General features: G+C 37.6%; 2 protein-coding genes across 5 annotated transcripts in view; one reads left to right on the top strand and one right to left on the bottom strand.

The window, feature by feature from the left end:
• Window positions 1-17,782, bottom strand: part of fbxl17 (F-box and leucine-rich repeat protein 17) — a 379,499-nt gene extending 361,717 nt beyond the window's left edge. The window contains exons 1-6 of the mRNA XM_073909993.1: window positions 17,688-17,782; window positions 12,126-12,398; window positions 10,284-10,723; window positions 7,817-7,939; window positions 3,559-3,816; window positions 2,932-3,063 (exon numbers count right to left, since the gene is read on the bottom strand). Coding sequence (XP_073766094.1) covers window positions 2,932-3,063; window positions 3,559-3,816; window positions 7,817-7,939; window positions 10,284-10,723; window positions 12,126-12,378 — 1,206 coding nt within the window. The 5' untranslated portion in view covers window positions 12,379-12,398; window positions 17,688-17,782. The remainder of the gene's footprint in view (window positions 1-2,931; window positions 3,064-3,558; window positions 3,817-7,816; window positions 7,940-10,283; window positions 10,724-12,125; window positions 12,399-17,687) is intronic.
• A 5,778-nt stretch (window positions 17,783-23,560) lies between these two features.
• Window positions 23,561-27,500, top strand: part of prxl2c (peroxiredoxin like 2C) — a 10,923-nt gene continuing 6,983 nt past the window's right edge. For 3 of the 4 annotated variants that reach the window (XM_009303701.5, XM_009303700.5, XM_021478348.2), the window contains exons 1-2: window positions 23,561-23,752; window positions 27,394-27,462. In XM_009303701.5, the coding sequence (XP_009301976.1) occupies window positions 23,573-23,752; window positions 27,394-27,462 (249 nt within the window). In that variant the 5' untranslated portion in view covers window positions 23,561-23,572. The remainder of the gene's footprint in view (window positions 23,753-27,393; window positions 27,463-27,500) is intronic. The other variant, XM_009303702.5, reaches the window with a different exon arrangement.

The following is a 27,500-nucleotide window of genomic DNA, read 5'->3' as shown; positions in this document are numbered from 1 at the left end:
TGGAAAGGGAGGCGCTCTGAGGTGCATTGCAGGAGCGTTGCTATTTTAAGAAACTATATTAGATTTTTCAATAGACCAGATCAAAGCCGGTCTATTGTCCAGCACAGAGCGCGTTAGTTGTGCGCCTCGCTTACACACTGCTTAATACACACAAGATGTAGAGCAACACGCAAATATCTTTACATATGAAAAAGGATTAAAAAATAAGGATATATATAGGATATGATAAGGATATATTGCCTATAGCAGAGATTCCCTAACTTATTCATTCCGGGACCCACCTAGGCATGTAATTCAATCTCAAGACCCACCATAATACTTTAATATGGAAAAATGGGTAAAAAAAAAGTCTCCATTCAAAGCAGTCAAATATATATATTGTGCGGCTTTTTGGATTTTGCGATTTGATATGCACAAAATGAGGCTGGAAGTGCTTTTTGTGGGATGCTGGCTGTAACGGTGATCATTTTTTGTTGAAAAAGATGCTCTTCTTTTTTTCAGAAGAGAATATGATCAACTTTTGATCAAGCTCCTGGATTATGATCAATCCCCGTCACATCCCAGTAAACTCCACTGCTAGTGTACAGTCATAAGTAGGCCCACATGGAATCTGCGCGCGCAGAATACTGCAGATTTCTGAAGATTTTTAACCCATTATTAATTCTATTTATTTACTTGAGTAAATGTGTAAATATTACTTTATTCAGTTTTTATTCAGTAATTTATTACTATTTTTAATTTAATATATTAAGGTTTTAGTTATGATACTCCGCTGGATACTCCCAAAATAATTCTGCAGAAATCCGCAGATTTTTACCAAAATTCTCAGCAGAAAAAGCAAAAAACGTCCGCATATTCCGTCTGGCCCTGGTCATAAGAAACTAAATAGCTTTTTGATCGACTACTACAAGCTGGGAAAACGTCAGATAAATATGCCAATGCAATTAACATTAATGCTGAATATATCTAATATTTACACATTTGCTTGAGGAAGGAATGATGGGGTAGTTACATTACTATTACTATTTTCCATAACATCTATGCCCTTCCATAACATTAGCTGATGTCAAAACTAACAGAGAGCACTATAGCTATTTATTGATTTGCAATCTGTCAACGTTGGGATGTTAAAAATATGGGACAACAAATAGCTTCAAACGATAGAATACAGAGCAAACATTAAAAATATTAACTATAAAATAAAAGGTTTAGCCTATTAAAATCAATGGCCTATCCAGAAATTAAATAAAGCTATAAAATCTACTTCACTTTTATTGTATTTGCATATTACAAGTATTTGCACTGTAAACATTATAGGTGGGCGGATCAATCCTAAATATCGATATTAATGATACTGGCAATGCTTTAAAAGGATCGATCCTTAAATAGAAGTATCAATCCCTCCCATGTCTTTTTTTCTTAATGAGTGATCATTAACCAGTTAAACTCTGCTGTTATTTGGGGATTTCCGCCTAGATTCTGCCTACCCAAATTTAAAAGCTTCTCAAATCCACATGCAGAGGTGTAAATGCAGAAAATTTGGTATCATTTTAAAGAAAACCCTTTGAATTTTCATAAAACACTATTGAAAGTGTTTAAAATAACTATATGCTGCCTGTGTTATAATAAACACCCCAAAAAGGAGGTGCTTTTTGTATTTTATTAAACTCAAATTTGAAAGTGTCTCTTTTAGGTTGTGTGTGGTCTAGGGTGCTGTAATTAATGTTGGAGGTTCCTGCACATGTCTGTAATCATAGGAAAACAGAAAAATGTCTCCACCATAATCTATGCAAAAGTTTTTGTATTCCAACTGATGAGAGGTGCTGTACAAGCCACAGGGAGCGATCATTGTTTTCATATTTCACTATTCTTCTGTTTGATCAAACATAATTCACTGTGTTTGGAGCACGTCAGACATGTAAAAGGATTACTTATGCACATCAGCTCAAAAACAGAGGAGAATGGCCCTGAAGCGCACAGCATGAGGTAAGAGATGACAGCTGTCTGTGCTATCTGGGGCTGCTTATTGATCATAAATGTATTGTTTACATTTCCGCACCATGGAAACACTGCAATTTATTCAACAACTGTTTGATATGTGAATATAATTCAGTAAAAAGAATGCTAGAGCCGTATGAGCACCAGCAAGAGCTTTCATTTGAGCTATAACTTGTACATGTGTCATATATGAACAATATTAAAATGAACCAATGTTCAATATCCAGCTCGGGTATGCAAAATACTGCGTATTTAAGTGTAAACTACTTTTGTACAGTAGAATAAAAACCAAAGTGATGCATATGTGCATAAAATATAGATTCTACACTTTCAAACAAAACCTTTAAAGGGGGTGTAGTGCAATGCAGCCCTTTAAATCCTAAAGCGAAAGTTGATGAAGCTGAAGGTGATAACAAAAAAAAACATGGAATTACTAAAACATATTTCACTGCCGAATTGGAATAGAGATCTACAATGCTTGTCTTAAAATACTTGGTATCAAATCAGAAAGAAAATAATTAGTATCAGCCATGTCTAGTAAGCAAAACACTCAACACATAGAAGGAACAGAGAAACCTGACAGCCCGCTAGCGTTTCTGAAGTGTTATTAGGGTTTCTAAGGGTTCCACCAAGTCACATTAAACACTTTTTAAGACCATTATCAACGACATTTCAGACTTATACAGGCTTAAACAATACAGGCTTTTCTAAGTTGCCAACCAGACTAAACAGCGAGCAGCCAGTGTGATCTACCAGCTTGTTCTCTTGCATGTTTATTAGCGATCTCCACAAAACTGTGCAACATTTGCTAACCTTTGCTTGAAACTCAGCAACCAGCGAATTGTGAAATCTCTGCATTATGTGTTCCACACCAGTCAAAACCACCAAGCGCAGCAACCAGCTTTAAAATCAGTAAATTCCAGCTTGACTTACCAGCTTGTTCTCCTGCATGTAGATTCTCTGTAGTTTGTTGCATCCCTGCGCCAGCGACATCAGGCCTTCATCACTGATGCTGTAACACTGGCCGAAATGAACATCCTTCAGCTCTTTGCAGTGATCGCCCAGCTGCGCACACACACACACACACACACACACACACACACACACACACACACACACACACACACACACACACACACACAGTGTGATCATTCGCAATAGTCATGCAATGCTGAGTTTGTTTTCATTCATTTTACTTCAGCTCAGTCTCTTTATCGCCACAGCAGAATGAATCGCCAACTATTCCAGCATATGTTTTACACAGCGAATGCTATTCCAGCTGCAACCCAGTACTAGGAAACACCCACACACACTCATACACTACGGCCAATTTAGTTCATCAATTCCCCTATAGCTCAGTTTGAACTGTGGGGGAAGCCCACGCCAACATGGGGAGAACATGCAAACTCCACACAGAAACGCCAACTGACCCAACCTTCTTGCTGTGAGGCGACAGTGCTAACCACTGAGCCACCATGCCGCCCCAACCTTTGCACAGTGCTGTTTAATCTTGGATTAATATCACGCCTCCTCTATGCGACTCTTGATGTCAGATCTCACCAGTTTGAGCGCGTGGTCGGTGAGCTTGTCCTGGTTTCCGACGTGGACTTTCTGCAGGAGCGGGCAGTGGATGGCCACCGTACTCAGAGACACGTCGCTCAGCTGCTTACAGCGGTACGCAGTGTATTTGATCAGACCGGCACAGTTGGACGCCAGAGCACAAACGCCGTGATCCTGAACGTTACGGCAGTCCGAAATGTTGATCTCCGTGACGTTCTGCCTCCGTGATGCAATCTTCACCAGGAGATCGTCTTTAACCTGCAGCAGAAAAAGTGTGGCTGATCAGATAAATCAACAATATGGGCCCTATCATACACCCGGCGCAATGTGGTGCAAGGCTCGACGCAATAGTTGTTTGCTAGTTTCAGCTTGTTGCAAGAGTCGTTTTATTGTTTTTCAGCACGCTGTTTAAATAGTAAATGCATTTCTGCTCATATGTGCGCCCATAGGTGTTCTGAGGTGCATTGCTGGTGTGTTGCTATTTTGAGAAACTATAATAAATTTTTCAATAGACCAGATCAAAGCCGGTCAAAAGTCCAGCGCAGAGTTGCGCCTTGCTTACACACTGCTTAATACACACAAGATGTAGAGCAATACGCAAATATCTTTACATATAAAAAAGAATTAAAATATTAAGGATATATATATATAGGATATAATAAGAATAGATATAGGATACAAATATAAAGAATTAAAATATTACAAGAATTATTATTTTCTAGCCTACATAAATATAAAAACAACTGCCTTCATGTCTTCTTCATCTCGGGAGGCTTTTTCAGTTCATTCATAACAATTTGCTTTTGTATAATGTTATTATTATTAGCAGTATTATTTATTATATCCATATTTATATTTGTTTTATTAAAAACAAGCTTAGATTTGTCCACCTGTCAGGTTTTAGACCATATGGGGCACAGCATGTGTATTTGGATAAAACTCAGTTGTTTGAGCACACTTCATTATTATTATTCATTTATTCATTTACTGGAAATTAAAACTGAATTTAGAAATAGTTTTGAAACAAATCTCTGCTCTTCACAAACGAAATTAATTATTTATAGGCTAATTGATGTCTTTGCCAACAATGTTTCCCTATCCACGAGAGCAAAAGTAGATTATGAGAGGCCTTATCTCTCATCCTCACAACTGTTTTCTTTTTAGTGAAATGCTCAGTTTTTCCACTTCCACTTACTTTACGCCATGTAAACAGCAAATGTGCTTATGGCGCGACGCAACTGGCTCTTAAAGGGAATGGCAGATGAGACTCTGATTGGTTTATTCTCAAAACACACCTATAACTCATTAAGAGAATAAGCCCATCCCTTTTAGACCATGCGCCACGGCGCAAAGCGAATTTTTCCGACCTTATATTAGCAAAAGTGGATTCTGACACGCCCTGAAAGTGTTTGCGCCCTGCGCTTTACACTTTGCGCATGGACCATCAAAATAGAGCTCTATATCTTTCAGCATCGATATCGCAATGAGCAAATAGTCACATCACAAGATCTGCAAACCCAGTTTAGTTTTAGTTTATTGGTACATTAGAAAATTTACATTTACATTTTTTCTAGTTGAACAGGAGCCACATTGTGAAATTTAACATTAAAGAACTGTGTAGAGCAGGGGTTCCCAATCTTAATGTTATGAAAAACCAATCTTGATTTGGGATGGTGGGTCTAAGATAAAGATACCAAACTCTAATGCTGCGTTCACACCAGACGCAGAACACGAATCAAGCGCGAGTGATTTACATGTTAAGTCAATGCACGGCGGGAATGACGCAAAATGCACGAATGGTGTGGCGCGAATTGAGCGTTTTGCGCGATGGACAAACTTAAAGGCGCGTTTCGCGCAAATCGCTCGAATTCAAAAAATCTGAACTTCAGCGTACATTCGCCCCGCGTTAACCAATCAGGAGCTTGCTCTTGTTGGGGCGTGATTATAACGTATCGCCTGTTGTAGGTGTCCCGGGGGAAAATCCTCCAGCCGACACCGACAAAAAGTTCATCAAACTGGGCTGGGCTCAGTCAGAAGCACCGCTGAAAGCCTCCGTCATCCAGGTTCAGTTTCTGGAGGAGTTTATGAGCTCACAGAGCTGGATGCACCTCTGAAAGAATCTAGTGGACTCTGACACAGCCCTACCCGTATCGAGGCTGTTTTTCAGCCTTCATAAAGCACATAAACACTGTTATTTTCTTCATAAAATTCATGTCAGCCATTGATGACTCTTCAGTAACCCTGAAAACGATTGTTTTTCTCAGGATTAACAGCTGCAAAGAAATCAATAATTGGTTCCTGGTTCCCTCCAAATCTCCTGTCAGTTCAACAATGGTTATACTATTTTATTGACATTGTTCGACTAGAACAGTCCACTGCCTTAATTAACAAAGTGAAGATTTTAACAATCCTTCATTGGAACCAAATACATGACAACTTGATCTCCATTATTAAAACTTAAGTAATTTAATTCAACAACATAGGAGAAACAATTAAAATGTCTCAGGATATAGGTGACAATAAATTATCTTCTTTTCTGTTTGATGTTATACAATAATTTTACACTTTTTTCATTTATGTACTTCTCTGACATTATGTATATAGTTTTTTTCTCTTACATTTATTTACAGTTTTCTGTATGCATATATGTATATATATGCGTGTTTGTTTGTGTACATACATAATTTGTAACTTTTTATTTTTTGTTTTATATTGTTATCAACCATGCTATACACATTGAACCAAGTCAATGTTGAGACATTCTTTTTATTACCATTGTTGATAACCATGTTTATTAAAAACAATAAAGTTTAAGTCAAAAAATAAAAAATAAAAAAATCCATGTTAGCCATATAGCAACGAAGCTAGTCACCGGGCAGTAAAGAGGCCCTGTCTGTTCTGAAGTGAATTTAACGCGCAAATGAAGCGGAGTTTGACATGCGAATGAAGCGGAGTTTGACATGCGAATGAAGCGGAGTTTGACATGTGAATGAAGCGGAGTTTGACACGCGAATGAAGCGAGTAAACTCAAATGTTCACGCAGCTATTTACGCGCGAATATAGCAATTTATCTGCGCGTTTCGCTTCTGGTGTGAACACAGCATGATGTGAATTTGACGCACGAATGAAGCAGGGTTTGACGTGCTAATGAAGTAATTAAACTCAAATGTTCACGCGACTATTTACGCGTGAATAGCGTGATTTATTTGCGCGTTCCACATCTGGTGTGAACACAGCATAAGGAGTGAAGGAACTATGACGTCAATTTGTATGCATAAACCCGGAAGCGAGTTAGCATTTCAGCAGTTCCGGTTCCCTCGTCCCAAAGTCAATGGTTTTTTTTTAATAGAATTTCAGTTAAATCGCTTAAATAAGGTTCGAGGCTAACGTAAACTCAAGATACTTTCACGTTTTACTCTACGACATAAAACACATCAGCTACAGCACACTCTGGATTTTTTAAATTGGTTACGCTTCTTTAAAAAGACGGTTGCTATCAAGTTGCTAAATGGAATTACAAGCGGTGTCGGAGGCATTATACGTCATCGAGCTGAGCTGATCTACAGCGCAGCTTGATTGTGTTGGAACATTTGGATTTGTCTGTTATTTAAGTATTTTCATGAATAGTATATTATAGTTTGTAGTGTTTTTCTAATTGGGATTTCATATTCATTTCATTTTCTTGTCGGCTTAGTCCCTTTATTAATCCAGGGTCGCCACAGCGGAATGAACCGCCAACTTATCCAGCAAGTTTTTACACAGCGGATGCCCTTCCAGTCGCAACCCATCTATGGGAAACATTCATACACACATTCATACACACACACTCATACACTACGGACAATTTAGCCTACCCAATTCACCTGTACCGCATGTCTTTGGACTGTGGAGAAACCGGAGCACCTGGAGGAAACCCACGCGAACACAGGGAGAACATGCAAACCACACACAGAAACGCCAACTGAGCCGAGGCTCGAACCAGCGACCTTCTTGCTGTGAGGCGACAGCACTACCTACTGCACCACTGCTTCGCCCGGGATTTCATATTGTGTGTAGATAATGTTTTCACTTGTACAGACTGTCGAGACAGATTATATTGTTGATCATTTATTTTAATTAAATGATATCATGAAGATACTTTTTTTATAGATAAAAGTATGCTTTTCTTATGTCCATACATTTCTAAGAATTATAGTTTATGCACACAAATAGTACTATAACTGATATTGTTCTAAATAATAAGTGCATGAGCACAAACCTGCTGGAGGCCACTGAGGTCGATCTGTTTCCAGAACTGGAAGTCCAAGCAGAGATCCCGCCAGTATTTACAGACCAGAGAGGCAGCCAGACATCTCTCCTTCACCGACAGGTGAGAAAACACCTGAGAACATCAACACACAGTTAATCCACTGCTCATCTGTTCATATGTGCGACTGAGTCAACATCAGGGGTCCGTTCTTCGTAGCTCGCTTAAATGATCTAAGATGATTTGGCAGATCCATAATCTTTTAATCTTGATAACTGATCTCTGGCTAATTTGGTTCTTCAAAAAAGTCCATGATTAAAATGTCTGGATGAACTGATCTGAGATCAATGCCTATGTTGTGAAGGACAGATCTATCAATCCTCGAAATCATGATCACCAATGCAACGATTGGCTGATACCACAGCAGCGTAATGACATCACTTTGGAGTGCAGATTGCATAAGTTTTATTAATATACATATTTTTAACTATATATATATATATATATATATATATATACACATACATACATACATACTATATATATATATATATATATATATATATATATATATATATATATATACATACTATATATATATAAATAAATAAATATAAATATATATATATATACTATATATAAATATAAATATATATATATACTATATATATTTATATATATATATATATATATATATATATATATACTATATATATATATATATATATATATATATATATATATATATATATATATATATATATATATATATATATATATATATATACTATATATAAATATAAATATAAATATATATATATATATATATACTATATTTTTATAATATATTTCTATTTTTTTTTTTATAATATATATATATATATTTACTATTTTCCCAAGAAAATATCAGCATTTGGTACATACTTTCTGTATTATCTTTGCATGAACTGACCCAATCTAATCCTGTTTATATGAATTGAGCCTGCTCCTGACCAGGTTTGATCTACCTGAACTGTTACTATGATCAATATCAATAATTTTTGCCATTACAATATATATTTACAAATTCAGAAATAACATTAAAGCCGTTTTACAATTGCATTTACATTCTACCTTAACTTTTTAAGAGACACTGAATAGTATACAAATAAGTATTGAACACATTGTCATGTTTTTTTCCTGGAGCTGTTGAGAAGGAATTGAAGCAGATTTTGGTAAAAAAACAAACAAACACAAACATAAAATAAAACAATAAAATCTGAGAAATTAGTTCTGTGTAATAATAAAATGACAGAAGGAGAAGTGATGAACTACTGAAATGTGTTTAATACTTTATTTAAAAGGCTTTTCTAATGATTGTCTGGTTAAAGACGCCTCTCATATGGAGAATGAAGCCTCATGCATTGCTCAGGTGTGAGTTTCTCACAGACTTCAACAGAGTGTCTAAATCTTGATGCTTCTGTCGGTCTCGTCTATCAAATCTGAGCTTTATTCCATATTCTCTATTGGATTGGGGTCAGGTGATTGGCTAGGCCATTCTACAGCTTGATTTTCTTTCTCTGAAAGCATCCGAGAGTCTCCTTGGCTGTGTTTTGGATCATTGTCTTGCTGAAATGTCTACCCTGGTTTCATCTTCATCCTCCAACGAGTGTAGATGTTGGACTGAAGCAGCTGATGTTCATTTACACTGAGGAAGGGCAGAGGGTTACTGAAGAACTACTGACAGATTTCAGCTGCTGTCTGGGCTTTCACTGCCCAACTACACCTCCGTTTCTTCATGTGTTCAATATTTTTTTTCCTACATCATTTCATTTTATTACACAGAACTTAATTTGGACACTAATTAGATTTGTTCTTCTTTGCATATATGGATTTATGTAGTTGTTACCAACATCCGGGGAAAATTTCAAGTCAACGGCACCTTTAGAAATATGTGTTCAGAGAAACATGGTGACATGTTCAATACTTATTATCCCAGCTGTATATAATAGGACTTACATTTTTAAACTCTAATTAATGACTCTAAATAACCTTAGGCATGAAAAGTCTTTGTCCTTTGAAAGTATTTATGGCAGTTTGCATTATTATGATGAGATACAGGCACACTGGAGTGTTTCAAAGCCGTGTAGATCAGTTGATCCATCAGCGGATCGCTCTTATTTCAGTTCATAGACAGATCAGCTGATTGATGCAACTTTAAAATGCTCCAGTGTCCGTGTATCTGTATTTGCACTAGATAAATAGTGGTGAACAATGGTAAACTGATGACCTTCACAGCCAATCACAGCCATTTCTGTTGAGCACAATGACCAATCAGCTGTGTTGAAGTACGTGCTCAACAGCATTCAAATTTCTGTACTGATTGGTACTGAAATCTTTTGACAACCCTAGTTTGGGGATTGTTTTAATCTCTGATTTTGTTTATTTTTGGCTAAAGATATATAATTGAGCGTGTAGTACTTCACAGTGTGTGTCTAACCTTGAGCAGTATGGAGGAGGGCAGCTGGTTGATGTGGGACGTGTCTGTATTTTCAGTGCTCTTTATCTCCTCTGAAGCCTCTGTTTGGCAGCAGCAGGAGGACGATGAGCAGGTCGTGGCACCGCCAGGATCTGAATGCCGTCCTGCAGTCGCTCCATCCTCTTCTGAAGCCGAGGAAGACGATGATGATGATGATGAAGGCAGCGGGCAGATTGAGGGCAGCAGGCAGTGGCTGTCTGGAGCGGCGGCGTCCCCTCGCTCTTCTCCGTTCTCCATGGGACCCGGGAAGGCACAGCGCGGCTGCTTGCGGGGCGAACACCGCTGCAGATCAGCACACTTTCGCTTGCACACCATTTCCGAATATTCGCAGAAAAGCGCAGGGGGCCCGATCAGCTTAGTCGGCACGGCAGACAGCAGATTTCGACCCTGGCCTTCCCACACTGTAAACAAATGCAGGGCTCAATACAATTCCTTCATGTTGTCCCAACACAAATTGGTTTACGCAAGTTAACCTATTTGTTTTTACAAATTTAAGGCTGCTTTCACACCTGTAGATCGATTGTTTTGTTGTGAAATACGGATTAAAATGTTCTCGGTGCAGTCTACTTTCACACAGCAAAGTTTGTTTTAGTACAAATATATTTACAAAAAGGCACTATAACGACCAGAGAAAGCCTGTGCACTATGATCGCAAAAACGGCATGCTTTTAAACTGAAATGTGCATCTCTTTTCTACCTGTGATCCGAATGAGTAAAAGGTGTCTAATAACCGTGTAAACAGGGCAGCATCAGTCATGTTAAATTCGCCGACTTCCAAGTCTTTCACAGAGTAATCTTCATAAACTAGCCCAGGTACGGTGCGCGATAGCCTTGAAAAGGTCGCGCAGTGCAGCACGCAGGGGCGCAATGAGGAAAATAGACTGACTGCATCAAAAATGCGTTCATATTGCGCAATGACAAGACATAATATAGACTGCGCCACCAAACACATGAAAACGAAAGTAACGAGCATGGTTTAAAAAACGTAAGGAGTAGAAAGTACAGATATTTGTGTAAAAATGTAAGAAGTAAAAGTAAAAAGTTGTCAAAAAAATAAGTAGTGGAGTAAAGTAGAGATCCCAGAAAAATCTACTTAAGTACATACACAAGTATTTGTACTTCGTTACTTCCCATCTCTGGTGTACACCATTACATTAATATATTAACTTATCATTGTGCTCGGCCAAAACACGTTACCTGAGAACAACAATAGATTCAAAAGACCAAAGTGTTGTTAAATAGAGACAAAATAAAGTAAATATCACGTTTAACAACATTAGTAAGATGAGATGCATTGGAAGACCCTTGGTGTACTGTCCGACATGCACTGCTCTCACCTGGGGAGGTGTGCTCAAAGCACCCACTGACTGCCTGGAGCTTAGACGTGCGCATATTCTGCAGCGCATGCCAGAGTGTGTGTGTGTGGTCATGTGATGTTCGATTTCAGCTGTGTAGTGTGGACGGAGACCCGTTCAGAAATGCTAGGTGAAACGCCAGTGTGGACGTGGATCGTTTTTACTAAAGACGTATTAATGTAAACAGGGCCTTAATTAGGCGATCTTAAACTGATTGCTTTTGCGTGGATCTAACTGTAATTGCAGGTTTCACATGACCAAACAAACCAAGCTGAGGACACAAATGCACCAGGTTCGTCTAGGTGTGAAAGCACCCTAAATGGATTGAACATTAAAAACAATTAAGTTTAAAAAAAAAAAACGTAAGAATTGTGCTGTTACTCATTTTAAACAAGTAGTTTGAACAAGCAACAAAATTCATGTTTTTGAGTGCAGAATGCCAGCTCACCCGGAGAGAGGAGGAACTTGGCGCACTCCTCTGGGGAGTTTAAGGTAACGTATCGCTCTGCGAGTTTGGACACGGCCGCCGCACAGCCACTCTCGAAGGGCCAATCGTCCTCGAGCGTCCCGCTGGAGCCGTGGACGATAAAGCACAGCATGCACGGCCCCTGAAGGAAGCAGTTCCTCCGCCTCTTCTTCTTGCGCAGCTTCCGTGTTTTCTTCTTCAGGCCGTAACCATTTTTGGAGAGAAAATGGCCCATATAGATGATTCACGGTGACTCTGGAAAATTTGAAAGCACAATAACTTCATCAACTTCATTCACTTTTGTAATAAAAACGATAAAACCACATGCATTTTCCTATCCAAATTAAAGGTGAACTAGTGTACCACAGTACTTTCTGCATGAGTAAAGAGTCTAAAAATGGAGTATAAAAATCTCTGATTAAAGTCAAAGTCAATGGCCTAGTGGTTAAGTGCAACAATAAATAGCACCATGGTGCTCCCGGCGACCCGAGTTCGATTTCAGTCTCAAGATCCTTTGCTTACTCTTCCCCTCTCTCTGCTCCTAATACTTTCCTCTCTGTAACCTCCAATCCTACAATCCTATCTAAATTAAAGCTGAAAACCCCCCAAAAAATATTATTATAAAACAATGTGTGATATAAGCGTGTGCTGCTGTAATAAACATTATATATCAGCAAGAGCTAATCTATCTATCCCATTATTGACTCTAACCAAAGTACTTTCTGCATGGGTAAAGAGTATACTATGGAACAAAATCAATGCCAAAAGTCTTGAATTAAAAAGCTTGTTGAATATCACAAACTGAAAAAAATAATACACCGTATTAACAAGTTCTTGCATTTTAATGACTTGAATTCCAGGGTTTGTATTTTTAGGTCCTGAAATTTAACACATCTGTTTATTTAAGCTGTGAATATTTCAACGAAAAATATTTCAAACACGTTTTCATACTTAAAAATTCAATAATTCATATTCAATTTTCAGATTTCACTTACAAAATATTCAATACCCTTTAAAAATACGATGTATAATATTCAAAAGGTCATTTTCAGTTCATTTTATTTCAGTTCAAATATTCGCTTCCATAAATTCAGTGGATCAAATTCGACTGTTAAAATTCAACATTACATCCGGGAACTGCAGGAGAAGCAATAGATTGCAGAGTGAAGATCGCCAGCTGCTCTAGCTTTCACCAGCAGGTGGAGATGGAATAATGTAAGATTTGTAACCCAGTAAACAGGCGAGAAAAAGGCTAATAAAGGCACAAAAGTAGCATTTAATATTAATATCAATGCCTTGGACATTATAAATGATAAAAAGTACGAGTAAAATGAGTAAATGAGGTTTTAGTCATCTATATTTGCCCTTATGTAACGGAAGCCAGCTGGTGATCGCGTAAATCTCAGTCCTCGGATCCAGCGACAGACGTTGTTCTGCAATCTTATCGGAGCTTGTCTCCCATGCTGGCTCGCTCCCTGCTCAGACGGGTGCAGTTACTTGCACATAAACCGTCTATTGATGAATATGATGTTACACATTGCCTATCTTTATTGACTCTTTCTTCCATAGACGCGAAGTATTATATTGACAGCTAAAGAATATAAACGTAAGAGAAACAGGAGAGGAAATATTATAATAATAATACAAAATAGATAAACATTGACAGGGCTAAGAACAATTACGAACAAAGATATTCAAAAGCAGAGAGATTTTATGAGAATGCCACACAAAACAGTTTACTTGGAACTGTTAAACAGAGTTCAGGTATGATTTAAGGTTGGTTATGGATGGGGCGTCTAATTTAAAATAATTTAACATAACATGCGAATGCATATCATTAATATTACTGCCACAGTACTTTCTATACAAGTAAAGAGTCTGCAGCTTTATATGTCTCAAATGTGTGATTAGAGCATGTGCTGCTGTAATAAACATTTGAGAATCAACAAGAGCTAATCTATCCCTACTATTATTGCCACTAGTGTACCACAGTACTTTCTGCACGAGTAAAGGGTCTGCTGGGTAAGAGGGCAACTATAAGTATATATGAACATGTGTGATTAAGGTCAGCACCAATAGCCTAGTGGTTAAGTGCACCTCCATATAACACCATGGTGCTCACGGTGACCCGAGTTCGATTCCCAGCATGAGGGCCTTTGCAGATTTTTTGCATGGATAAAGTGTCTACAAGACAACAGGGCTGCTTTACAAATCTTTTAAATGTGTGATTAAAGCATGTGCTGCTGTAATAAACAATGAGAATCAACAAGAGCTAATCTATCTTGCTATTATTGCCACTAGTGTACCACAGTACTTTCTGCTTGGGTAAAAAGTCTAAAAATTGAGTATAAAAATCTCTGATTAAAGTCAGAGTCAATGGCCTAGGGGTTAAGTGTGCCAACATATAGCACCATGGTGCTCACAGCAACCCGAGTTCGATTCCCAGATTGAGGTCCTTTGCTTGCTCTTCCCCTCTCTCTGCTTCCAACACTTTTCTGTCTGTAACTTCACTATCCTATCCAAATTAAAGCTGAAAAATCCTTTAAAAAATTATTATAAAAAAAAATGTGTGAATAAAGTGTGTGCTGCTGTAATAAACATTAAAAATCCACAAGGGCTAATCTATTTGTACCATTATTACCACTAGTGTACCACAGTATTTTCTGCATAAGTAAAGAGTTTAAAAACAGAGTATAAAAATCTATGATTAAAGTCAGAGTCAATGGCCTAGTGGTTAAGTGCGCCGACATTTAACTCCATGGTGCTCACAGTGACCCGAGTTCGATTCCCAGCTAAAGGCCCTTTGCTGACCCTTCCCCTCTCTCTGCTCTCAATACTTTCCTGTCTGAAACCTCCACTATCCTTCCCATATTAAAGGTGAAAAACCCTTTAAAAAATTATTATAAATAGAATATGTGATATAAGCGTGCGCTGCTGTAATAAACATTAGAGTAAACAAGTGCTAATCTATTCATTCCATTATTGCCTCCACCACAGTACTGTCTGCATGGGTTAAGAGTCTACAGGACAGATTTATACATCTCAAATGTGTTATTTAAGTGTGTGCTGCTGTAATAAACAATGAGAATCAACTAGAGCTAATATATCTGTACTATTATTGCCACTAGTTTACCACAGTACTTTCTGCATGAGTAAAGAGTCTACTGGACAGGTTTTTATTTCTCAAATATGTAAATAAAGTGTGTGTTTTGCTGTAATAAACATTGAGAATTAATCAAATGTGGGATTAAAGTCAGCACCAATGGCCTAGTGGTTAAGTGCGCTGACATATAGCACCATGGTGCTCACAGTGACCCGAGTTCGATTCCCAGCTAAAGGTCCTTTGCTGACCCTTCCCCTCTCTCTGCTCCCAATACTTTCCTGTCTGTAACCTCCACTATCCTTCCCATATTAAAGGTGAAAAACCCCTTAGAATAATTATTAAAAACTGTGTAATAAAGCGTGTGCTGCTGTAATAAACATTAAGAATCAACAAGTGGTAATCTATTAGTCCCATTATTGCCTCTACCACAGTACTGTCTGCAGAGTAAGTTACTTGACGATGTTTAAATGTAAAAGTCATTACTGCAGGAGTTTCACAACACAAAGCTGAAATAATAGCACACAAATGCAACAGCATAAAGATAAAGAAATATAAATATACAATCTCAATGTCTAATAATGTTTTATGCACACAATACCAAGTGATATCTTTGGTTTGTAATCATGAGGACGATCATCTATCAATGCTATTATTGCCACTAGTGTAGTCTAACAATACTTTCTGCATGTGTAAAGAGTTTACAGTACAGACTTATACATCTCAAATATGTTATTTAAGCGTGTTCTGCTGTAATAAACAATGAGGATTAATCAAATGTGGGATTAAAGTCAGCACCAATGGCCTAGTGGTTAAGTGCGCTGACATATAGCACCATGGTGCTCACTGCGACCAGAGTTCGATTCCCAGCTTGAGGTCCTTTGCAGACACTTCTCCTCTCTCTGCTCCTAATACTTTCCTCTCTGTAACCTCCACTATCCTATCCAAATTAATGCATTAATTTTTTTGTAATAAGTATTATTACAAAAATAAGTGATGCAAGCGTGTGCTGCTGTAATAAACATTAAGAATCAACAAGGGCTAATCTATCTATTCAATTTTTGCCTCTACCACAGTACTGTCTGCATGGGTGAAGAGTCTGCAGAGTAAGTTACATGATAATGCATAAATGGTAAAGTCATAACTCCGGGTGTTTCACAACACAAAGCTGAAATAATAACACACAAATGCAAAAGCATGAAGATAAAGCAATATAAATATACAATCTATCTGTCTAATAATATTTTATGCACACAATAACAAGTGATGTGAAGTCTTTGGTTTGTAATCATGAGGATAATCATCTATCAATGCTATTATTGCCACTAGTGTTATTTAACCAATATGTTACTTAAGCGTGTTCTGCTGTAATAAACAATGAGGATTAATCAAATGTGGGATTAAAGTCAGCACCAATGGCCTAGTGGTTAAGTGTGCTGACATATAGCCATGGTGCTCACAGCGACCCGAGTTCGATTCCCAGCTAAAGGTCCTTTGCAGACCCTTCCTCTCTCTCTGCTCTGAATACTTTCCTCTCTTTAACCTCCACTATCCTATCCAAATTAAAGCTGAAAAAACTCTAAAAAAATAAGTATTATTACAAAAATATGTGTAAGTGTGTGCTGCTGTAATAAACATTAAGAATTAAGAAGGGCTAATCTATCTATTCAATTTTTGCCTCTACCACAGTACTGTCTGCATGGGTGAAGAGTCTGCAGAGCAAGTTACTTGATAATGCATAAATGGTAAAGTCATAACTCTGGGTGTTTCAAAACACAAAGCTGAAATAATAACACACAAATGCAACAGCATGACGAATAATGTTTTATGCACACAATACCAAGTGATATCTTTGGTTTGTAATCATGACGATGACAATCTATCCCTACAATTATTGCCACTAGTGTACCACAGTACTGTCTGCACGAGTAAAGAGTCTACAGGACAGCTTTATACTTCTCAAATGTGTAAATAAAGAGTGTGCTGCTGTAATAGACATTGAGAATCAACAAGAGCTAATATATCCCTACTACTGCCACTATAGTGTACCACAGTAGTCTAACAGTACTTTCTGCATGTGTAAGAGGTCTGCAGGACAGATTTATACATCTCAATGTTATTAAAGCGTGTTCTGCTGATTGAGAATGAACTAGAGCTAATATAAGTACTATTATTTCCACTGGTGTACCACAGTACTTTATGCATGTGTATGAAGAGTGTACAAGACAACAGGGCTGCTTTATATATCTCTCAAATGTGTGCTTAAAGCGTGTGCTGCTGTAATAAACACTGAGAATCAACAAGAGCTACTGCTGTCAGTGTTGACGGAGCGGACTGTTGTTGTGTTTCATTGAGTGATAGTAGCGGGCGACGCCATTAAAACTCCGTCCTAAGAAGATAAGCAGGACTCGGTAAGTGTGCTAATAACCCCCGGCGGTGCTCACCAGCTCACGCGGCCCTCAGCAGCTCCGTCCCGGGCTCTCATAATCCGCACGACACGCTAACAGGAGCGAACGAACCGCGGTGTCAACCTGCTACTATATTTCAAAACACTTCCGGATTTCAAATAACAGAGGAAATCCCGCCCACCGCTCTCTATTAAAGCGGGCTGTCAATGGCTGGAGCTGCTGTCTGTATGGAGCGGATGGCCAATCATAAGCGCTTTTAAGAAAACTATTTGAATAAAACTAAACATGCTTGATTTGCGTTTGTTTTTCTTTTTTAAATTAATGTTTGAAAGAATATAATAGCTTGCAACAATCGTGAGACACATCTTCATACACCTCCAAGTCTAAATAGCAGTAAGAAAAATAAATATATGATAATTAAATAAAGAATCTGCATTCATGAATGAAGTCGTGGGCCAACACCACAATATTCAGTCATACATTTTCTTTTTGGCTTAGTGCCTTTATTAATCAGGGTTTGCCACAGCGGAATGAACCGCCAACTTATTTAGCATATGTTTTACACAGCGAATGACTTTTTAGATGCAACCCATCACTGGGAAACACCCACACACACTCATTCACATACACACTCATTCACACTTATACACTAGGGCTAATTTAGTTCATCAGTTCCCCTATAGCGCATGTGTTTGGACTGTGAGAGAAACCGGAGCACCCGGAGGAAACCCACGCCAACACAGGGAGAAGATGCAAACTCCACACAGAAACACCAACTGATCGAGCCGGGACTTGAACCAGCGACTTCTTGCTGTGAGGTAACAGCGCTACCCACTGCGCCACCGCGCCACCCACACCACAATAGTATCAACCAAAAATTTAACATCACAATTCCTATAAAAAGACAACTACCCAGGTTGCACAGAATTCTGCCCAGATTTGGCTCTTTTTTTTTAAGGCGGCACACAATACTTGGGCCAGATGACAAATGTAGTATTTGGGCCAGATGTTAAGGATTGATATGTAAATCTTGACCCCATTTAATATACATTTTTATTATTTTCAAATAAAGAAAAAAAATCCTACCAATCAGGTCGCTTCGAGAAAAAGCATGCCCACAGTACGCCTAAAGCGCACTGCTTCATGGGTTTATCAATTTCATTACAGTGCCCACAGAGCAAATGTTTTCTGGCCCAGCTCCGGCCCACACAATAACTTTTTTCCTTGGCCCAACTACCACAAGGAATAACGGTCCTGAAGTGGCCCATAACTGGATTAAAGACTGAAGCTCTGCACAAGACTTTTGGCCAGCGGAGAAATTAAAATGGTCGTGCCCAACTGAGTCTGGTTCTCTCAAGGTTTTTTTTCTTCACTCCATCAGGTGAAGTTTTTTTCCCTCTCCGCTGTCGCCACTGCCTCGCATGGTTCAGAATTGGTAGAGCTACGCATCGATGAATTTGCTCTTCAGTGTTTGAACTCTTAGTAATGTTAATTACTACTTACTTAGTAATGATTAAATCACACTGAACTGAGCTAAACTGAACTGAACTGAACTTAAACACTAAAACCTGAACCACACTGTTCCAGTTACTGAACCGCACTGTTCCAGTTACTATGACCATTTATGTGAAGCTGCTTTGACACAATCTACATTGTAAAAGCGCCATACAAATAAAGCTGAATTGAATTGAATTGAATTGTTTAAATCACACTGAACTGAGCTAAACTGAACTGAACTTAAACACTAAAAACTGAACTACACTGTTCCAGTTACTATGACCATTTATGTGAAGCTGCTTTGACACAATCTACATTGTAAAAGCGCTATACAAATAAAGCTGAATTGAATTGAATTGAATTAAAGACAAGGGCCACACATGGGCCATCACCGGCCCAAATCTCACCCAATTTATCACCCTTAACTTGGCTTGAAGTGGGCCAAAACAGGTTTATTATTGGTACGGATTCACAGCTATAAGTTTATACTTTAACCAGAAACCCCAAACACTGAGCCCTAACCCAGCCTAATCCCAAGTAGCAAAATGTTCTGGGCCAGACTTTGCATAAAGCTGGCACAGCAGGCATTCGTCCGGCACTGGCATGCAGCATGTGGGCTAAACATGGCCCAGGTTAGGCTGAGGTGGCACCGTCTTACAGACGGCACTCAAGACTTGGGCCAGATGTCAAATGTAGTATTTGGCCCAGATGTTAAAATGTATATGTGGGCCACGTAAGTTTGGCCTAGCCCACTTTTAAAATGCATTTAAATTATTTTCGAGTGAAGAAAAAATTCTACCAATCAGGTCACTTCAAGAAAAAGCACGGCCATAAAGCGAAATGCTTCATGGGTTCATAAATAACATTGCAGTCGTGACACACCAACATATCTAGCCCAGTTCAGGCCCAGTTATGAGTTATTAACTTGGCTGAGACTTGGCCCAGATATGGTCCATGTTTGCGTCTTGTATGGAAGCCAAACTTGGTCCATTCATGTACCGTAATTCACTGCGGCATGTGGGCCAAGCAAATGCTGATCGTGTGGGCCAGATCTGGGCCAGAGAAATTTTGCTATGGGGGATGTTACCTAAACAATGTGAACAATCGCTACACTGATCTGGGCCACACACTTCCCATTCACAACTGGCCCAAATGTAGTTTGCCGTCTTGCATGCAGTGCCATCATTGCACTGCATGGCACACATTTGGCTGACATTATGCATGCCAGTGCCGGCAACACGCCAGCAGTGCCATAATGAGGCCACATTTGGGCCAAGTCTGTTTGTTATGTGGGCGTGACACACCAACTTATCTGGCTCAGTTCAGGCAAAGAGCTTAGAATGACTAAGAGGTGACACTCAATAGAGCGTTCCATTGCAACAGCAGCGTCCAACAACAGCTCCGGATTTCGCCATTTTGGAGTGAAAGCAATCGGCTGTCAATTGGATCTTATTGAGGTCGCGATGGCAAGCAGCTGCTTTGTTTTTTATTTATTTATTTAAAAATCGCATTAAAGCTGAGATACAACCTGAAAGATGACAATACAACACTTACTATCACGATCATCAGCACTTTCACTAGTTTATTTTACAGACTTATAATATGCTGTTGTTCTATTGGAGTTTTTATTCCACAATGGCAGCTTCGCCATCTAGTGGCTGTTTCCTAAATTGCACTAGAGTGTCGCCTCTTGGTGATTCTATGTTGTTTGGTTCAGGCTCAGTTATGGATAATGCCCAGACTTGGGCTGCGTCCGAAACCACATACTTCCATACTATATAGTACGCTAAAATCAGTATGCGAGCCGAGTAGTATGTCAGAATTCATAGAATTCGACAATCAGTATGCGAGAAGTACCCGGATGACTTACTACTTACTGCAAGATTCTAGTGCGCATCCCATTCACACTGCGCTATCCCATGATGCCCTGCGAGCGAATTCATGAATGGGAGTAAAGCGACGCAATTGACGCAGGTAGGTCACATGACCATGCCAAAATGGCGGATGTAGTACGTCCGAATTCCATTCATACTTTTCACGTTCATACTGTATAGAACGCACTTTTCTAACAGCCAAGTAGAACATTTAAATTCAAATGCAGTACCTACTGAGTAGTAGGCGGCTTCGGACGCAGCCTTGGTTCATGTTTGGCTCTTGTCTGGAAGCTAGACTTGGTCTAGCTGTAATTCACTGTGGCATGTGGGCCAAGCAAAACCTGAATGAGTGGGCCAGAGCTGAGCCAGAGATACTTTGCTAAGTGGGTATTTTACTGTCTTAAAATCAAGTACTTCATACTTTAAACTTAACCATGTATAGAAATTATCCTAACTTTCTATCTATATCATATAGAGGTATTATAGAGAAAGAAATATCAAAAGTTTGGGACATTAGTAAGTTGGGATTTATTTAGTAATTTATTTATATGTATAGGAAAAAGAATTTTTTTTTGTTATTTTTGTTTTTGTTTTGGTGGGGCTTTGTTTGACTATAATACATGGGTTAGTTAACTCCGGATCCACACTCCAATCCAGATGGTGGCGATAATGCACCAAAAGCTGGTTGCCAACCGCCATAAAACACACAAGAAGAAGAAGAAGAATCCTAACTTTCTTGGAGAATTTAAAAACTAAACCACAAATCTAAACATGCTTGATGCGAAAGCACACATGTAAATATTTTTTTAAGGTAATTTATTATGTAAGTTTTGTCTTGACATTTTGAAACTGTGGATGATGTGCATAAAAATTTAAGTATATTATGTCACACAACATTTTTGTGTGTTTTTCCCAGTGATGGTTTGCAGATGGAATGGCATCCGGTGAGAAAAACATATGCTGGATAAGTTGGCGGTTGCTCCCGCTGTGGCGACCCCAGATTAATAAAAGGACTAAGCCGAAAAGAAAATGAATGAATGAAGGAACATTTAAAAATTGTCAATATTGTTACGATCTGGGGGCATCATGTGGGCTCAGTGGTTGTCACTGTTGCCTCACAGCAAGAAGGTTGCTGCTTTTAGTCCCGGCTGGGTCAGTGGGTGTTTCAGTGTGGAGTTTGCATGTTCTCCCCGTGTTGGTGTGGGTTTCCTCCGGGTTCTCCGATTTCCCCCACAGTCCAAACACATGCGCTGTAGGGGAATTGATTACTAAATTGGGTGTAGTGTATGTGTGTAAAAGCATGGGTGTGGGGTTAGGTTGCGGCTGTAAGGTATCCACTGAGCAAAACATATGCTGGATAAGTTGGCGGTTCATTCTGCTGTGGTGACCCCAGATTAATAAAGGGAGTAAGCTGAAAAGGAAATGAATAAATATGTCATAAAACATTTTTGTCAATATTATTATGATTTGGTAGTTTTACTTGTAAAAATCTTGTTATTTGCCAATAAAACTTAATTTCCGTTACATTAATCATATGGGTTTATTATAATATTGTATTTTGCGCATGAATTGCCCTTTATATAACCACAGTTTTAAATAAGCTTTACTACAAAACATTCTGGAACATTATTGTTGTTTGTTTGTTTGTTTTTTGTTTGTGTTTTTATTAGCCAAGAAGGTTTTCTCTATTGAAGTATGTTCGTTTTTGGTTTCTTGAATGTAATAACATTTTTAGTTAGCTTTTCATTAATTAATTAATTCATTCATTCATTTTCCTTCAGCTTAGTCCCTTTATTTATTAGGGGTTGCCACAGCGGAATAAACCGCCAACTATTCCAGCATATGTTTTACACAGCGGATGCCCTTCCAGCTGCAACCCAGTGCTGGGAAACAGGCATTCACACATAATCTCACACACACACACACACACACACACACACACACACACACACACTCATACACTACAGACAATTTTGTTCATCAATTCCCCTATTGCATGTGTTTGGACTGGGGAAACCGGAGCACTCGGAGACAACCAATGCCAACTCAGGGAAAACATGCAAAATCCACACAGAAACAACAACTGACCCAGAACTCAAACCAACAACTTTCTTGATGTGAGGTAACAGTGCTATAAGTTTTAAATAACAAATTAAAAAGCGCCTTTAGTTCGTTTAGTGAGTTGGTTTATATATATATATATATATATATATATATATATATATATATATATATATATATATATATATAGGCTAATTAATCACGAAATAGTTGTTTACAAAGTCATAAAGTTTAAATTGTAGTATACAGGGGTCAAAGAATCATAATATATATTTATAGATGTACTAAAACAAACAGAAATTGATAAAATGTAAATCAACTGAATCAATTCAAATAATCACTTCAGGTTACTTTCATTCTTGAATCTCTCTGTTCCGCTTCCGAGGCTTCATTTCTGGATTGGTTTCTGTCATCCAGCAGGAATGGGCGTGTAGAGCACAAACTTCCTAAAATATCCAAGTAACTGGAAACTGAACTGAAGGAGCCGCAATGGCTGCCGTTCACCCGATCACTCGACAGATCAGTAGTTCGGTTCAGGACAACAAACAAGCTTCACACAACATCTGCCTCTCTGAGCTCAAAAACTGCTTCATATTCGATCGACATGGCGATAAGAAATCCTTCAGCAGTTTGTTTGAACACAACAAAGCAATCGTCATTTTCGTGAGGGTAAGAGTGTTGTTTGTTTATGTTGGACATGTGTGCGGATGTCATGCAGAGAGACCACATGAAAAACATAGCCTGTTATTTATTCTGATTACTACAGGCTAGTGCTTTTGAACTATGCTTTTAAAACATATTATGCTACTTATAAAATAGTATTTTACAGCAATTGTCTTTGTACTACTTCAGCATACTGCAGAATAGTGAATTGATAAATTAATAAAACCGTATACTTTAGTTTTACTACAGTAAACTTAGTATAATATACTCTATTGCTATACTATATTACAATAATATTACTATAAGTTTTGTGTCACCGAGATCAATAATAATAAATACTTGACTGTAAAACCCAACAGTCAACTTTATAAAATAAGTGTAGTTAACTTAAAATTGACAGAAAATTAATTCTAGTCATGTTTTGAATTCAGTGTTGAAGGAAATGAGTTAAATACCTTAAATGGAGTAAGTTCACAGTACTCATATAGATTAGTTTCTTAACTCAAATGGTTTGTAGCATATCAGTTTCCTCAAACGGTTTGAGCTGCCTTAACTTAATGGCTTTTACAGTACTCAGCTGGTTTGAGTTTTGGGTTTTACTGTAATCAAATTGCTTCGTGTACTCAAATGGATTAAGTTCACTGAACTCATTAGGATTAGCTTTTGAACTTAAAATGTTTCACAGTAAAAAGTGATTAGTTAAGCGAGTAAACCAATTGCCTTAAAAGAAACAAGTTGATTTCATAAAAGTAAAGTAAACCCATTGTAACTTGGAACTGTTAAGTTGACTTAATTTTTATTATTATGCAAATCATATTCACTTTTTTTTTATAAATAAAAGTAAACTAATCACTTTTTTCAATATACATTTATTATATTTGTTTTTACAAGATTTTATGTATATAGCAAAATGACAGTAACTAAAATAAACCTGCTCTTCCAGACTCCCAACGTGTTAAAATTGTAAATTTTATAGACTTAATGAAGCACCAAATATTTAATATTGTAATAATTAATTATTTGAAATCAGACATGCTAAAATAGTCTGACACTGTAAAAAGGATATGGGCGAGGCAGTAGCGCAGTAGGTAGTGCTGTCGCCTCACAGCGAGAAGGTCGCTGGTTCGAACCTTGGCTCAGTTGACGTTTCTGTGTGGAGTTTGCATGTTCTCCCTGCCTTCGCGTGGGTTTCCTCCGGGTTCTCCGGTTTCCTCCACAGTCCAAAGACATGTGGTACAGGTCAATTGGGTAGGCTAAATTGTCCGTAGTGTAAAAGTGTGTTTGTGGATGTATTCCAGAGATGGGTTGCGACTGGAAGGGCATCCGCTGCGTAAAAACTTGCTGGATAAGTTGGCGGTTCATTCCGCTGTTGCGACCCCGGATTAATAAAGGGACTAAGCCGACAAGAAAATGAATGAATGTAAAAAGGATTGATTGACTTTTAAAAAAGTGAGTAAAATAAGCATAATTATAAAAATTCTGTCAGCTTAACAGTTCCAAGTTTCAATGAGTTTACTTGCATTGTTTTTGTAAAGTCAACTTGTTGCTTTTAAGGCAGTTGGTTCACTCACTTTATGTAACTAATCACTTTTTACAGTGTTGTTGCAATCGGTTTCCGCAAATGGTTTGAGATTCCCTAACTTTTTGGGTTTTAAAGTGTAGTTAATACTTACTTAAATACAAACACAATAATAAAAATAACTTAAATAATAAAAGCAGTACTTGAAATTGTTTTTTTTTATTTAATAAAAATTTCTACAGTATTTGTTTTCATAGACACTCTCAGAAATAAAGGTACGTGAGCTATCACTGGGGTGGAACCTTATCAGAAGCTACATGTTTGTACTTAAAGGGTCCATATTGGTACCTCAAATGTATATATTAGTACATAACAATTTTAAAAGAAACACTTTTGTACTTTTAAGGTGCTAATATGTACCCTTGAGGTATTAATATGTACATAGGCGGAGCGGAATATGCATGTCATTTAATGTTGATGATTTACAGAACACTTTAGTTATTGTAAGTAAAAGTATAGTTTCATTGTAATGTATAGTGTAGTCTTGTTTTGGCAATCGTTAGGAGTTTTAAATTTCAAGGTCAAATATTTATTGCTAATTACAAGTTCGGTTTTCGATTGGCCTCATGAAAAAGCGAATGATTTTGGATTCTTGACATGTTTTTGCAATTTAACAACAAAGACAACATCAACACTTATAATGACGGGTCTGAAAAAAAGATTTTGCTGCATGAGGTAGAGCAGTGCCTAATATTTATACTGTCAAGCCAAAACACATTTTAGACAGAAGGCTACAATTATAATATAATATAATATAATATAATATAATATAATATAATATAATATAATATAATATAATATAATATAATATAATTTAATTTATAATATTTTTATTATTATTATTATTCGATCATTCATTTTCTTGTCGGCTTAGTCCCTTTATTAATCCGGGGTCGCCACAGCGGAATGAACCGCCAACTTATCCAGCACGTTTTTACACAGCGGATGCCCTTCCAGCCGCAACCCATCTCTGGGAAACTGAAACTACATACAGTAAGTAATAAATGAATATTTAACAAATAAGTATTAAACAATTTAACATTTTTTTATTTAATAAATGCTTAATTGATGAACAGAATACTTTTCATCAATTTTTTTAATACAATTAATAATTAAGTAAACTGAAATATACTGACCCCAAACTTTTGACGGTTAGTGTAGATCAGTGGGTTAGTTTAATAAAATAATTTAATGTGTGTGTTGAATATAATAGACGTTTGTTGATGGGCGGTGCTTTTGTTGAAACATCTCCTTTGTCGTTGCAAATCTTTTTAAACGCATTAAAGGGCAGCGCATATATTAGACTTACCCTGGAGTTTGTTCACCCTCCGCCTATGAATATGAAACTTTTAGGTACATTTTTGTACCTTTTGAAAAGGTACCACCCCAGTGACAACTTGCATACCTTTATTTCTGAGAGTGTGGTAGGACAGTTGGCTTATTTTGCAAAAACATTTGTCTTATTTTGTGATGTTATTTTAGTTTTTCTGTTCATGTGGTCATCATTTATGATTTTACCCTCTTTTTTTTGACCCTGGACAACAAAAGCAGTCATATCAGTTATTTTATGTACTGCATACATAATGAACGCTGAAATAATAATCATTCCATTAAGTTATCTTTTAGGATTGTTAGGATTAGGATTGGACATTACTTGGAGAAGATACAACTGTTTGGAAATCTGGAATCTGAGGGTTAAAAAATCTAAACATTAAGAAAATCACCTTTAAAGTTGTGCAAAATAATGCAAATTTCTATTCAAAAATTAGGTTTTTATATATATTTTCTGTAGGAAATGTACAAAATGTCTTGCTGGAACGTGATTTTCACTTAATATTCCAATGATTTTTATTTAAATAGGTATCACTTTGACTCATACAATATATTATTCCTCTAAATACACCTGTCACAAGTTGCTTTAATGTATGTTTTATTTTGTTTGTTTGTGTTTTGTTGTAATAATAGGGTTTAGTTTTATTTTATCACAAATATTCCTCAAATTTTACTTATAAAGATTGCAAATTGTATGTCTTTCACACACAAAATGTGTTTCTCTGCTGTTTTCCAGCACTTCTTATGTTACACATGTAAGGAATATGTGGAAGATTTGGGTAAAATACCTCAGCATGTGTTGCAGGTGAGGAGGTGATGCTGCTGAAAGAGGTTGCATGCAAA

The sequence above is a fragment of the Danio rerio genome, chromosome 8 (assembly GCF_049306965.1).
Source record: "Danio rerio strain Tuebingen ecotype United States chromosome 8, GRCz12tu, whole genome shotgun sequence".
In the NCBI taxonomy this organism is placed as follows: Eukaryota; Metazoa; Chordata; class Actinopteri; order Cypriniformes; family Danionidae; genus Danio; species Danio rerio.
Note: the sequence above shows the minus strand (reverse complement) of the source record. Positions and strands in the feature narration are given on the sequence as shown.